Source organism: Cavia porcellus, unplaced genomic scaffold, assembly GCF_034190915.1.
Source record: "Cavia porcellus strain 051 isolate PalLab524CR breed Dunkin Hartley unplaced genomic scaffold, mCavPor4.1 scaffold_17, whole genome shotgun sequence".
NCBI lineage: Eukaryota > Metazoa > Chordata > Mammalia > Rodentia > Caviidae > Cavia > Cavia porcellus.
Window position 1 is genome coordinate 58,640,209 of NW_026947500.1, and position 16,112 is coordinate 58,656,320.

The window sequence follows — 16,112 nt, forward strand, 5'->3', positions numbered from 1 at the left end:
ATGTTTGTTCTTCCTATCCATGAGCAAGGGATGTCTTTCCATTTTCTGAGATCATCTTCAATTTCCTTTTTCAGTGTATTATAGTTTTCACTGTATAAGTCTTTCACTTCTTTTGTAAGAGTAATTCCTAAATATTTCATTTTTTTGCTTGCTAATGTGAATAGTCCAGTTTCTCTTATTTCCCTCTCTGTGATTTTGTTGTTCGTGTATAGGAATGCTATTGATTTCTGAGTATTGATTTTGTATCCAGCCACATTACTGAATTTATTTATTGTATCTAAGAGTCTTTCAATGGAGCTTAGGGGGTCTTCTATGTAGAGTATCATGTCATCTGCAAACAATGACAACTTAACTTCTTCTTTTCCTATCTTTACCCCTTTTATTTCTCTTTCTTGCCTAATTGCTCTGGCTAGTACTTCCAGTACTATATTAAATAGGAGTGGTGATAAAGGACATCCTTGTCTTGTACCCGACTTTAAAGTAAAGGCTTTCAATTTTTGGCCATTTAGTATGATGCTGGCTGTTGGTTTGTCATAAATGGCCTTTATTATATTGAGGTAAAGACCATCAATTCCAATTTTCTGTAGAGTTTTTATCATGAATAAATGTTGGACCTTATCGAAGGCTTTTTCTGCATCTATAGGAATGATCATGTGATTCTTATTTTTGGCTTTATTGATATGGTGGATTACATTTATTGATTTGCGTATGTTGAACTATCCTTGCATTCCTGGGGTGAATCCCACTTGGTCATGGTGTATAATCTTCTTGATGATTTGCTGGATCCTATTTGCTAATATTTTATTGAGGATTTTTGCATCTGTGTTCATTAGGGAGATCTGTCTATAGTTCTCTTTTATAGTTGGGTCTTTCTCAGGTTTTGGTACTAGAGTAATATTTGCTTCCAGGAATGACTTAGGAAGGATTGCTTCCCTTTCAATTTCATTGAATAGTTTGAGGAGTGTCGGCATTACGTCTTCTTTGTATTTCTTGTAGAATTCTGCAGTGAATCCATCTGGGCCTGGGCTCTTCTTGGTGGGTAAGGAATTAATTACATTTTCAATTTCAGTAGCCGAGATTGGGTTATTCAACAATTTTACATCCTCTTGATCTAGCTTTGGCACTTCATATGCTTCTAAGAATCTGTCTATTTCTTCTGTGTTATCAAACTTTTGAGAGTAGAGGTTTTCGAAATAGGTGTTGATGATCTTCTGTATTTCTATTGGTTCTGTAGTGACTTCTCCTTTTTCATTTCTTATTGCATGAATTTGAGCTTTTTCTTCCCTTTTTAAAATAAGGTTGGCTAGGGGCTTATCAATTTTATTTATTCTTTCAAAGAACCAACTCTTTGATTTGTTGATCCTTTGGATTGTTTTCTTAGTCTCTATTGCATTGATTTCTACTCTGATTTTTATAATTTCCTCTCTTCTTTTGGCTTTGGGCTTGACTTGCTCTTCTTTTTCTAGCTGTTTGAGGTGTAGCATCAAGTTATTTATTTGTATTCGTTCTGTTTTCCTGATGTGGGAACTCAGTGCAATAAATTTTCCTCTCAGGACGGCTTTCATTGCATCCCACAGATTCTGGTAAGTTGTATCTGTATTTTCATTTTCTTTTAGGTATTGTTTGATTTCTTCTTTAATTTCTTCTGTGACCCACTGATTACTCAAGAGTGTGTTATTCAGTTTCCATGTGTTTGTGGGATTTTTGCAGTATCTTTTATCATTAATTTCTAATTTCAGAGCGCTGTGATCCGATAACATGCAAGCGATGATTTCAGCTCTTTTGCACTTGTTTAAATATGTTCTGTGAGCTACTATATGGTCTATTTTAGAAAATGATCTATGTACTGCTGAGAAGAATGTGTATTCTGATGTTGTTGGGTGGAACATTCTGTATATGTCTATCAAACCCGTTTGTTCACAGGTATGATTCAGTTCTGTTATTTCTTTACTCATTTTCTGTCTGGTCGATCTGTCCCTTGGTGTCAATGGCGTATTAAGGTCTCCTGTTACAATTGTGTTGCTGATAATTTGAGTTTTCATTTCTGTTAATAATTGTTTTATATAACTGGGTGCTCTGGAGTTTGGTGCGTATATATTTAAGATAGTTATTTCTTCCTCTTGGAGTTTTCCCCTTACGAGTATGTAGTGACCTTCTTTATCCTTTATGGTCATTGTTGGTTTAAAGTTCACGTTGTCTGCAAACAGAATGGCTACTCCTGCCTTTTTTTGGATTCCTGCTGCATGAAGAATTGTTTTCCATCCTTTGACTTTCAGTCTGTGAGTATCCTTCTGGGTTAGATGGGTTTCCTGTAAACAGCATATGGTTGGATTTTGTTTCTTGATCCATTCTGCTAGTCTGTTTCTTTTGATTGGTGCATTGAGACCATTTACATTAATGGTTATTACTGTGAAATGTTGGTTAATTGTAGGAATCTTATCTCTCTGCTGTTGCATCTTTATCATTCTGTTCTGTTTAATTATTTGCTTTGCTTAGTGGTTTTTTCCTTTGTGTATCTAAAGTGTCTTTCAATATTTTTTGCAGGGTTGGTTTGGTGTTCATGAAGTTCTTCAGCTGTTCTTTGTCATGGAAGTATCATATTTCACCATCTATTTTAAATGATAGTTTTGCAGGATATATCAGTCTAGGTTGGAAATCATTTTGCTTTAGGATCTGGAATACTTCACTCCATGCTCTTCTTGACTTTATTGTTTGTGCTGAGAAGTCTGCTGTGATTCTGATAGGTTTTCCTTTATAAGTGATCTGTCTTTTCTCTCTGACAGCTTTTAATAATCTATTCTTGTGTTGGATTTCTGGGATGGTGATTATTAGATGTCTAGGTGTAGTTTTATTTTGGTTATGACTATTTGGAGTTCTATATGCTTCACTGATCCTGATGTCAGTTTCTGATCTCATGCTTTGGAAGTTTTCAGCCATTGCTTCTCTAAATATCCTCTTGATATCCTTTATGTTGTCTCCTTCTTTTTCATTAATCCCTATCATTCTTATGTTATTCTTCTTTGCATCATCTTGCAGTTGTTGAATTGTTGTTTCCTGATTCCTTGTTATTTTTAAAAGATCTTTCCTTTCCTGTTCACTAGCTGCAATCCTGTCTTCAAGGTCTGAAATTCTATCTTCACTTTCATTAAGGCGGTTTTTACAACTTTCAGTGGAGTTTTTTATTTCCTGTATATCTCTGTGCATCTGCATTATGTATTCTGTTTGTTTCTTATATTGCTCATCTAGGGATTCTATCTTTTTGTTTAGTTCCTCCAATTTTTTATCTGTGTTTTCTTTAGATATATTTAGAATCTCTTTCATTTTTTTTATCATTTCTTCTTTTATCTGGGATATTATTTCGAGTTTGAATTTCTTTAAAGCTTTCTGGAGTTGCTTGTCAACTTCAGTAGCTATTGTGTCTGATATATGAGGAGTATGGGATATATTTTCTTCTAAATACATTCCTCCTAGGGTTTCCTGAGATGGGCTGGAGGTTTGAGGTTGTAATTTGGTCTTTCGTTTTGTCATTTTCCTATATTTCTGTGTTTCAAGTGTTATTTGAAAGCCTCCTCAGGATCTGTTGAAAATCCCCTTCTATGTTTGCAGCTACTGAGACTCTGGCACCACTGTACCCCAGGCCATTGGGCCTGCAGAACCAATGGCCCTCCTCTGCTTGTTCAGAACTCTGCGGTTCCAGACAAGCTGGGCCTCAGGGACACTGTGCGCCCACCTGCCCCTTGGTAGATCCACAGCTCTTGAATCGCAGCTGGGTTAGGGTACTCACCACAGGCCGCAGTGCCTCAGGAGTCTGTGATCCCTCCCTGCTTGCAGAGATATCCACAGTCCTCCAGACAAAGGAAGGGCCTTCTGCGGGCACTCCGGATCTGCCCAACTCCTCCTCTGCATGCAGATGGCTAGGCGCGGCTGGGCTGGGGGGGGATAGTGTAGGCCCACCCACCCGGTGAGCTCCGCAGACCTCCAGGTGTAGCCGGAATGGGGAGGCGGCTGTAGTGGCCTCTAACCCACTGCTCCACTTCACTGCACCCAGAAGCCTGGGGGGCCCGGAACAGTCTGAGATTTGGGCAGACTGTGCTGGCCACTCACCACAGGCTGAGGTGGCTCAGGAACCTGGGATCCCTCCCTGCTTGCAGAGATATTCACTCCTCCAGACAAAGGAAGGGGCTTCTGCAGGCACTCCGGATCCGCCCAGCTCCTCCTCTGCACGCCGATTCCCCATTAATTCTTCATTTTTGTGTTATTTTGACAAAGATAAAGAATGAATTATTATAAATGTATTATCTATATTATGATGTTTTAGAAGCAACTTTAAACATATAATTAACTTGACTACTTAAATTAGAAATATTAATTACATAGAGAGAATAAAATTTGGTTTGCTGAAATGGGATGCTTTAAATATTAAATTTGTATGTAAAATGATTACTACATGCCATGATTTGAGATTTAAATGATTTAGTATAAATGTCCTGGATTAGATCTGAAGCTTTAAGAGAAGGCCTGTTACCCAAGAAAAGTTCATTATTTTACCACTATTTTATTATGATCTGATTTTTTTAATTTAAAGAGAAAAACAAAACTAAATGAAACAAAACAGTAAAATGCTACAAGTAATAAAGATTTTCAAGAGAAAAAATATACAGTAAGAATTCACTAGTTAATAGGTTACATATTGTCATCTCAGAAATAGTTGTCCAGATTACAAAATTAAAGCATACATAGTGGACATTAATACAGTGAGATTGCAGACAGTTCTGTTCAATGATCCAACAAAAACTCAGTAATATGGTTTTCTATGCTACACATTTAAATATATTTGCAGGTATATCCTTTAGATCACTTTCTTTCCTCTCTTTTTTACACTAACAATCACACATTTTTGTTTCCATTATTCCCACAGTTCTTATAACATTTTCTTTGAAAAAGAAAAGAAAAAAGATAAAAAACCAAAAAACAAAAAAACAACAACAACAAAAAAACAAGACACACCCAAGAAAAACCCAGTGTGACAAAGCAAAACAGAGTCAGAACAGGAGGATGGATATAGTATATAATGCAAAAAAAGAAAAAAGAAAAAAAAAAAGATTACTAGATGATCAACAATGGTTGCCATTATGCCTCTTGTTATCCTAAAAAGAGTTGCCTATATCAGCTGGTATAAAAAAATTGAACAAAACAGTACAGAAGACCAATAAAACCCACATTGGAGAGCTTATAGGATATCCAAAGAAGATAATAGTCAAACCGTAATGGGCATCATAGAATATCTGGTTGTCTTCCAAGTGGTTGCCTATACCCTCAAACTTGATACTATTAAGCAAAACAGAATATAATAAAATCAGTCAGAACAAGATGTGGAGAACAATACAGGGGTTCAAATCAGGTTAATAGGAAAACAAAATGTTACTATAATATATCCCACTATTGTTAATTTAGTTTTCCCTTAGTTAAAAGATACTAAGAAATAAATTAATTTAAAAAAAAAGAAAAAAGGGGGAGATTGAGATAAAAAAGAACATATCAATAGAACACCAGTCAGAAATGAAAAATTTAAGCATCATTGTGTTTCACCACCAGATAGCCTGACATTAATAGTAGTTACCATAGTGACTCTTTCCTTGAAATATTTGAGTCTAATTTTGTGTACTATAGCATCAAACTTATCAAGACAGTGTGAAACTGTTCAAGAGAATGAAAGTATTGCATGGTATTTAGAACCAGCTATCAGAAACCGAACATCAGTTTCTATATTATCTCTTTTCCTATAAAAAATTTGCTTATGCTATTGCATACATTAAAATATAATAAGATATAACATGTTAAAACCAATGGAAACAGATAAACAACAACTTGATGGGGCTTCAAAACAGGATGATGTTAAATCAGCACTAGCTATTACGCTGTCTTATTTTCTTTAAAATAGTTATTCATAGTAACACAGACAATAAAATAAAACAACCCAGATTTAAACCATTCCAAATAATGAGTGAAAACATTACATGGCTTCAAACCACTGTGACTGGGAATCATGATTATCACGTACTTTTATGTATTCTTATCGTTTCTTGCACTAGGGAAACTATTTGGTATTTATACATGTGAGTTTGATTCATTTCACTTATGAGTATGGTCTCAAGCTGCGCCCATTTATTTATAAATGTCTCAATGTGGTCATTCTTTATAGCTGAGTAGTACTCCACTGTATAAAAATACCACAACTTTTTTATCCATTCTTCAGCTGATGGACATTTAGGTTGTTTCCAAGATCTGGCTATTACAAATTGTGCTGCTATAAACATGGGTACACATATATCACTGTGGTATGATGCTTTCAGTTCTCCTGGGAATATGTCTAGAAGTGGAATAGCTGGTCAAATGGTGCTTCCAGTCCCAGCTTTCTGAGAAATCTCCAGACTGACCTCCACAATGGTTGCACTTGTCTACACTCCCATCAACAGTGAAGAATAGTTCCTTTTTCCCCACAGCCTCTCCAGCACTTATTGTTGATAGTTTTCTTGATCTTGGCCATTCTTTCAGGCATGAGATGAAATCACAGTGTGGTTTTAATTTGTATTTCTCTAATGACTAATGATGATGAACATTTTTCATATATTTATTTGCTGTTTATATTTCTTCATGTGAAAATTGTTTATTCATCTCAGATGCCCATTTTTTGATGGGGTATTTGAATTTTGGGGGTCTGATTTTTTAAAATTCTTTATATGTTTTAGACAGAAGTCCTTTGTCTGAGGGGCAGTTCACTAGGATTTCTTCCCAGTTTGTGGGTTTTCTTTTCACTGTGTTAGAGATTTCTTTCGATGTGCAGAAACTTTTTAATAAGATGTGATCCCAGTTATTGACTCTGGGAAGTATTTCCTGTGCGGTTTGAGTCTTGTTCATGAATTCTCTACCTACCCCTATGTCTTCAAGGTTTTTACCCAATTTGTCTTCCAATAGATTTAGTGTTTCTGTTTTAACATTTAGATCTTTGATCCATTTAGATTTTATTTTAGTATATGGTAACAGGCATGGGTCTAGTTTTAGTTTTTGGCATATGGAGAGCCAGTTTTTCCAACACCATTTATTAAAGAGACTGTCATTCTTCCAGTGAACTTGTTTGGCCCCTTTATCAAAGATAAGGTGGTTGAGTGTGTTTGTAGTTGTGGTTGTATCTTCTAATCTATTCCACTGATCTTTGGCTCTGTTTTGGATCGAGTAACATGTTGTTTTTACTACTGTTGCTTTGTAGTATAACTTCAAGTCATGGATTGTGATGACTCCTGCCTTGCTTTTGCTGCTTAGAACTGTCTTTGTTATTCTGGGTATCTTCTCACTCCAAATGAATTTTAGGAGTGATTTCTCGGGTTCTATGAGGTATGTTGATGGTATTTTTGTTGGGATTGCATAGAATCTATATAACAGTTTTTGTAGAATGGCCATTTTCACAATATTTATTCTTCCTATCCATGAGTAAGGGATGTCTTTCTATTTGCTGAGATCATCTTCAGTTTCATTTTTCAGTGTATTATAATTTTCCCTGTATAGGTCTTTCACTTCTTTTGTGAGAATAATTCCTAAATATTTCATTTTTTTTGGTTGCTAGTGTGAAGGGTGTATTTTCTCTTATTTCTCTCTCTGTGATTTTGTTGTTAGTGTATAAGAATGCTATTGATTTTTGAGTATTGATTTTTTATCCAGCCACATTGCTGAATTTATTATATTTAGGAGTCTTTCAATGCAGTTTTGGGGGTCTTCTTTGTAGGGTATCATATCATTTGCAAATAGTGATAATTTAACTTCTTCTTTTCCTATCTTTATGCCTTTTATTTCTCTTTCTTGTCTAATTGTTCATTTTCCCCGCCTCTCCAGCATTTGTTGTTGGTTTTCTTGATCCTGGCCATTCTTTCAGGAGTGAGATGAAATCTCAGTATGGTTTTAATTTGCATTTCTCTAATGACTAATGATGATGAACATTTTTTCATGTATTTATTTGCCATTTGCACTTATTCATCTGAGGATTGTGTACTCCTCCCAGATGCCCATTTTTGGATTGTGTTTTTGAATTCTGGGGGTCTGATATTTTTTAAATCTGTATATGTTTTAGACAGAATTCTTTTGTCTGAGGGAACAGTTTACTAAGTTTTTTTTCCCAGTTTGTGGGTTTTCTTTTCACTATGCTGGAGAATTCTTTTGACATGCAGAAAGTTTTTTAATAAGAGGTGATCTCAGTTATTGACTCTGGGAAGTATTTCCTGTGTGGTTTGAGTCCTGTTCATGAATTCTCTATCTACTCCTATGTCTTCAAGGTTTTTACCCAATTTGTTTTCCAATAGATTTAGTGCTTCTGTTTTAATATTCAGATCTTTGATCAATTTAGATATTATTTTAGTACATGGTGGTAGGCATGGGTCTAGTTTTAGTTTTGGCATATGGCATATGGAGAGCCAGTTTTTCCAACACCATGTATTAAAGAGACTGTCATTCTTCCATTGAACCTGTTTGGTTGAGTGTGTTTGTAGTTGTCAAGTCAAGTCAGGGATTGTGATGCCTCTTGCCTTGCCTTTGCTGCTTAGAAATGTCTTTGCTATTCTAGGTCTCTTCTCACTCCAGATGAATTTTGGGAGTGATTTCTCGAGCTCTCTGAGGTATGTTGATGGTATTTTTATTGGGATTACATTGAATCTGTATAACAGTTTTGGGAGAATGGTCATTTTCACAATATTTATTCTTCCTATACATGGGCAAGGGATGTATTTCCGTTTTCTGAGATCATCTTCAATTTCTTTTTTCAGTGTATTGTAATTTTCCCTGTATGGGTCTTTCACTTCTTTTGTGAGAATAATTCCTAAATAGTTCATTTACTTGGTTGCTAGTGTGAAGGGTGTGGCTTGTCTTATTTCTCTCTCTGTGATTTTCTTGTAAGTGTAGCGGAATGCTATTGATTTTTGAGTATTGATTTTGTATCCAGCTATACTTCCTAATTTATTTTTTATATAAAAGTCTTTCAATGGAGCTTATGGGGTCCTCTATGTAGAGTATCATGTCATCTGAGAACAATGGTAATTTAACTTCTTCTTTTTCTATCTTTACCCCTCTTATTTCTCTCTCTTGTCTAATTGCTCTGGCTAGAATTTCCAGTACTATATTAAACAGAAGCAGTGATAAGGGACACGCTTGTCTTGTGCCTGATTTTAAAGTAAAAGCCTTCAATTTTTGGCCATTTAGTATGATACTGGCTGTTGATTTGTCATAGATGGCCTTTACTATATTGAGATGGAATAGATAAAGATCATCTATTCCAATTTTCATGAAGGTTTTTGTCATAAGTGCATGTTGGACCTTATGAAAAGCTTTTTCTGCATCTATAGAAATGATCATGTGATTCTTACTTTTGGCTTTATTGATATGGTGGATTACATTTATTGATTTCTGTATGTTGTTACATATGGAGTTGTTTCTTTATTTCAGTTATTATTTAAGGTATTTCAGGTGTATGGCACATATTTTCTTCTATGTACATGGCTCCGAGGCTTTCTTGGGTTGGGCTGGAGGTCTGAGATTGCATTTTGGTCTTTCGTTTTGTCATTTTCCTATATTTCTGTGTTTCAAGTGTTGTTCCAAAGCTTCCCTTAGGCGTGTTGGAAATTGTGTCCTATGTTTGGGGCTCCTGGAACTCCTCTGGTATCGTAGCTCCTTCCTTGGACAGCGAGGCCCCTGGATTAAAAGAAGGTTGCCAGGCTTCTCTCAGATAGACCTAAAGCCTTCTCAAGCTACACAGCTCCCCACTCTGGCAGCAAAGCTCCCCTGATGGAAAGAAGGCCACCTGTTGTGGTCCAGTCAGGCTCACATCCCGCTAAGCCCAATCTAGTATGGCAGCAAGCCCAGCAGGCCCCCATCCCCTAGAGCACGGATCTCATACTCTCCTGAGAATTGGATGTTGTGTAACCATCCATCTCCTTGGATGGCAAAGCTCCCCAGGCTAGTAGAATGTCACTCCTATGGCTTAGGTAGGCCTCAAATCTCCTCAGCAGGACTGCTCCCTCCTCCAGGCAATGGCAGTAGTGCTGGTGCTCTCCAGGCTGAAAGAAGTTTGCAGGCAAGCCTGGAGTAGGTTCCTGTGGCTCAGCTCAGCTCCCTCCTCCAGGTGGGGCACCTGCAGTGTGCTCTCTGTGTGAGGGAAGGCAGTCAGCAAGGCTGGAGTAGGTTCTTGAGGCTCGGGCCAGCTCCAATGATCCATATTATTTTAATTAAAATGTTCTTATGAGCATAAATTTTCATACTGCTATGGAATGCACTTTTAAGGCAATGAATGCAGCAAAAAATGGTGTGGCAACACGTGAAACCTCCTACTATACTAAGATCTACACCATGTAGCATTCTCTGTTGTAGTCAGTGGTTGCAAGGACAATAATTACATATGAAATTTATATTATTTTATCATGGTCACTCAGAGTTAAATACAAGAAAGTGCAGGAAAGCTGTACACAACAGTAAAGACTTAGAAAATCCAGCCAAGGGCCTGGATCCCACACCAATGTCTGGCATGAGTACAGCTGAAGACCTACAGCCCATGACAATGCCACTCACAAATCCAACTGGAGGCCTACAGTCCATGACAATGACTCATGAAAGTCTGTTTTATGGATCTCTGCTGGGAAGGTCCAAAGGTCATCAGTAGATGCTAGAAAGTCTATACCTGTGAGTTGAAGAACCTGTGCCAGCAGGTTGAAGGTTCTACACTGGAGCCAAGAAGTTATGCTCAAAATAAGGACCAAGGTTTCCTTGAAAAGTGCCACAGTCATCCTCAGTGACAATTAGATCCTAAGCTCCTCTGATGATGACAGTAGCTAAGTGCACATCAGGAAGCCAATGTGACAAGCTTCTCCTGGAGGTTGAACAACACACACCTTCCTCTCTGGAGCCAGGAAGTGATGCTCAAAAAGTAAAGACCTAAGTGAACCACAGGCATTCTCAGCAACAAAGTCCCAAGTCCCTCTGATGATAAAAATTGAGTGCATATCAGGGGAGGCAGCATGAAAAGCTCCTTCAGGAGAACCACAATGTTACCTGCTTTGTTTTTAAGTTTCCTTTTATGCTTGCAACTTTCATCAAATGGTTTGATTTAATTCAGCGGGTGGTAACCCGACCACAATTTTTAATCCATAATACTCTCCAAGAGAATATGTCCTCATGTACTGATTGGACACTGAAAACAATCATCTGGGTCACTCCCAAATGTAGTGCACTGGTGTTTACATTTCTGTGATAATGTCCATTTACATCCAGAGATGTGCTGGGCATAGAGCCAATATTGGCCTCTGGATGTGGGGGATGGGAGTGGTCTGCTAACAGTGTTTTCCAGAATCCAACTGCCATCTCTTTGCTGCTGCTTTAGCGACTTGCACATTACCAGCCTCAGTGATTACTTCATCCTCCAAATGTTTGTGTGTGTGTGTGCATCTCTGTGCCTGGATATTGTCTGGAACTTGTAGTTTCCGTTGGTCTTACACTCTTCCAGCCAGCCCAACAGACTTTGTGGAGTAATGGGGGAGGCTGGGAGTGTGATCTCACTGTCTTCTAGTCTGGCCTTGCCATCAGGGATGCAATGTCCATTCCTCATTTTTTGTATTTCTATCCTATACTCCACTTGTCTGAATATTCAGTATGCCTCATGTTCCTCATTGCTTTCGTGTTCACCCAATACATAAAGAAAATTTCTGAACTTGATATCTGTCTTTATATCCTAAATAGATAAATGACCCTTAATATTAAAATGCAGTGTGCTATGTGAAAATGCACTCGAGTGGGTGTTCAAACATGAACATATGAAATTCTATTTCAAAATTTTTACTACTCCCTTTGGGTTGTCTCATATTGAACTATGTATATATTTTCTGTGTTACTAATCATGATGGATGTATGAATTACATGGACATCACCAAATAGAATTTAGAACTTTTAAAGTATACATATTTATAATATTTGCATATAATTAATACAAATTATAATCTTACTTGTAAGAAATACTAATTTTAATGGTTCAGATTTGTCTTTGAAGAGATCCACATAAGACACGATAATTTTTCTCTAAGATTGTGAACAGTCTAAATAAGTCATCTGCTACATTTTGGAAAGCATTCTGGGACCATAATTTGCTCAGTCATGTCTCTGGCTGTTTCAAAGAAATTCAGTGTTCACAGAACACTAGGGATTCTATCCTCCAAAGGATGAAAGCCAAATATAAACCCAGCAGACAGGAAACGAAGAGAAAAGGCTCAAAACTTTCTCTCAACACCAGGTAAGATTTTTGTTGCTGTGTTGTGACAAAAACTTAATAAAATCCTTCTGTGGTTTTCAAAATGTGAGCCTCTCAGTGTATAATGTGAAGAAAAAACACTTGCTTAAAATTCATTCCAGTAACTGTAATGAGCTGCATAGAATCAGGCCACTGCCAAAGTTAACTAGCTTTCTTACATGTTAGCGGGCATTTGTTCTGCATTTCAACAATTAGCTACATTTAAGGTTTTAGATTTTCAATTTTTTAAGTTATAAAAAAGAATGTATAAAAGAACTATCATATTCTGAGATTAATTCATGTGAACTATTTAATTTGGTAATTCTGAGAGAAAGAGCAAAGATTTTATTGTCTCTACTGCTTGAGCAAATTTTCAGGCTCAAACAAACATTAGCCTATTGTAATAATACTGATTCTATAGAAAAAATAAAGTACAACATGAAAGATAGCCCAGATAATATTACTAATATTAGCTAAATTAAATAAGCAACCCTAAAATTATTGAAATAAAAAATCATATATACTGAGCAAATCCATTTTCTTCAAAAATAAAGACAAAGTACCTGAACATTACTAAAAAAAACAAACAAAACCTAAAACCGTAAGTTCACTTATTCAAAGTAATTTATGGTGTATGAAAAGACAGTCTGTTTTCTCATTCTCTATTAGTTTCATTGTGCTAAATAAGTAGTGCCCACTGGCAGAATATTATATGAAGTGTGAAAGTTTCCATTCCTGTCATATATGATTCTCATCGTTAGCTACTGGAGAAGGTTTATAGATGAATCTAATGCTGTGCCATGAGATCACATGTGACTCTGTCGACTTTCTGGTTAATTTTTCTTCTTGTTTCCTGCAGATCCTTCACAGGTGAGCCACATAAATGGCAGACAGCAATATCACTGTGATCACTGAATTTGTCCTCCTGGGTCTGACTGATGACCCGGAACTGAATATTGTGCTTTTTATGTTGCTTCTCTTGATCTATGTCATCACTGTGGTGGGCAACATTTGGACTATTGCAATAATCTTGACTAGCACTCAGCTCCATTCTCCCAAGTACTTTTTCCTTTGCCAGTTGGCTTTCTTGGATTTCTGCTGTTCTTCTGTCTTTATCCCTAAAATGCTGGCAAACTACATGGCGGGACAGAGAGTCATCTCCTACCAGGGATGTCTCCTGCAGTATTCCTTTGTCAACATGTTTCTGACCACAGAATGCTTCCTCCTAGCTGCCATGGCATACGACCGCTATGTGGCCATCTGCCGCCCACTTCACTACCGAGGTCTCATGACTGCATCCTTCTGCAGCTACCTGGTGACTGCCTCTTACCTGCTGGGCTGTGCTAACTCACTCACCCGTCTAAGCAGTTTGCTGAGCCTGTCTTTCTGTGGTCCTAATGCCATCAATCATTATTTCTGTGATATCCCCTTGCTTTTTCAACTCTCCTGTTCCGACACCCATCACAGTGAGGCTTTATTCATTGTCTTGTCTGCAACAACATCTGTGACTACGTTTTTGATAGTGATTAGCTCCTATTTGGGAATTCTTATTACTCTCCTGAAAATGCAGTCAACCAGTGGCAGATATAAAGCTTTCTCCACCTGTGCCTCCCACCTAACAGTAGTAACACTCTTCTATGGAACAATGATATTTACCTACCTGGGAATCAGCTCTAGCTACACACAGGACAGAGCCAAAATACTTTCTGTGTTTTATACTCTTCTGCTCCCAATACTAAACTTTCTCATATACAGTGTGAGAAGCAGAGAAGCAAAAGAAGCTATGAAGCAAATAATTAGGAGGAAAATATTTGCTCAAGCAATATAAATTTTCGGACAGAAACATTTAAAGAGTATTTACTGATATTGGAGCAAGGTACACTGCTAAATACCTAAGGATGTGTGGGAGACAAAACATTTGGAAAGCAGCTGATGTTCAAAGATGCCTGGGTTGCTGGCTTTTGTAACATACATGCACAGACATGCATCCATGGGAGCACACATTCACATTTACATGGAAATGTTTTCTTTTATCTTCTTGGATTCACTATTTGGAAACCTCTGAATTATAGTGGTTGATATCAGATTATGATATATTCTTATGCACAAAAATCCAGGTTACTGGATTCTAATCATGATGGATTAAACTTCTACAAGAAGTAGAAATTTATATGCCCAATTTCATAAGGAAAGGAAATACATGAAAGAAAGTTTTCAGAGGATAAAAATCTGAACTTCTAAAATGGACACACATAGGAGACAGGAGATGGTGTTGGTGTTTGTTTAATGCTAGGGAAAATAGGATTTTCTGTCTTTTTCCATCAGGAAATCTCACCTGGAGGCAGTTTCTACCAATGTTTCTTTCTTCTCCTCTTCTGAGTGAAGCCACTGCCAAGAGGATTTGTAGCACTCGTTCTTGGAAATTCTTGCCTTGGTTCAGATGAGAAAACTTCCAAAAATGCTTATTTTTTGCATCTTTTGAGTTTCAAATGTCTTTAAAATAATTTTCACGTCATTATGGTATAATTTCATTCCTTTAGTTCCCAAGGTATCGCTTTGAAAATTCAACTTCCTATGTGACAAATTGACATCATTTTTATAAATTAAGTAATTATAGATTATGATCTGAAGTGGTCATATAGAATGTAGAAGCAAAACTATTAAATGCACAGTCACACAGATATCCAGTATGTTCACACGCTTGAAGAAGGATTGTTTACAGGGTAAGAAGAATCTGCCTTCTTTGCAACTCTTCAAGGCTGAACCATTTACATATAAGGAAACCAGGAATGGGGGCATGGAAGCTAACCAGAGATGAGACACCATCAAAGTCTGAGAGCGAGAATTCAATTACAGTATTCTTACATGCTTGGATTCAGGCTTCCTCTCCATTAAAGTCAATGGGTTTAACTTCTTTTACACATTTTGCATGCCACTTTTACTAAAAACATGGATGTTTGAGCATTTTATTTTAGAATGATAATATTACACGAATAGAGAGGTTCTTTTTATCTGACAACATTAACGAATTGCTAAAATAACAAATGTAACTCTACTATATTTGAATAAATAGGAATTTGTAAAAAATCAGATTCAAGAAACTTCCATTGAAAAGTGCAACAATTTGATAATATTGTTTTATTTTAAGACTAATTTAGAATCTCCGATTTCAAATAACATTTGTACATTATTTAAAACACCATGTGCTTTTTAGCTCTCTTGAAGATTAACTAAAACTCAGACCAGCAGCATTGTTACTCCCAGAACGATAAAAGAATAAACCTTGTCTTTATCAAATGGCACTTTATAATATCTAATAAATAATTTTGTTTTTGAAAACTATTATATCTATCAAATCATAATAGTTAAATGGATAGAAGTTATAGTTTAGCAGTAAATCTTTACTTAAAAGTACAAATATTTGATCATTTTTCCTTATTGAATGAGTATAACATTTTTAAATATTCTATAAAATAATTTAATTTATTTTATATGATTTAGCATAATATATTGCAGTGTTTTGTACCTCTCACAGTTTCTTCTAGAATAAACCCATTGCCAACTGTCTTGATCATATATCACCACAACAGGACATTGATTTGCCAAAGTATAGAGATCACTGTAAATTAATTTTCAAATGGTTATGGTTTAGTTTTCTAATAAAGGAGTGCTTAGATTGGCACTAGAAAATTTCTCAGTGACACAATCACATACTATCTTAAAATCTGGAAGACCCAATTCTTGGCATTAGGCAGGTAAAATATTTTCACTTGACAAAATAATTGATTCCATAGACATA

General features: G+C 36.5%; 1 protein-coding gene across 1 annotated transcript; it reads left to right on the forward strand.

The window, feature by feature from the left end:
- The first annotated feature begins 13,196 nt into the window (after positions 1–13,196).
- On the forward strand, positions 13,197–14,141 carry LOC100727303 (olfactory receptor 5J3-like). The gene has a single exon (XM_003467836.2). The coding sequence runs from the start codon at positions 13,197–13,199 to the stop codon at positions 14,139–14,141; it is 945 nt and encodes a 314-aa protein (XP_003467884.2).
- Positions 14,142–16,112: the final 1,971 nt, after the last annotated feature.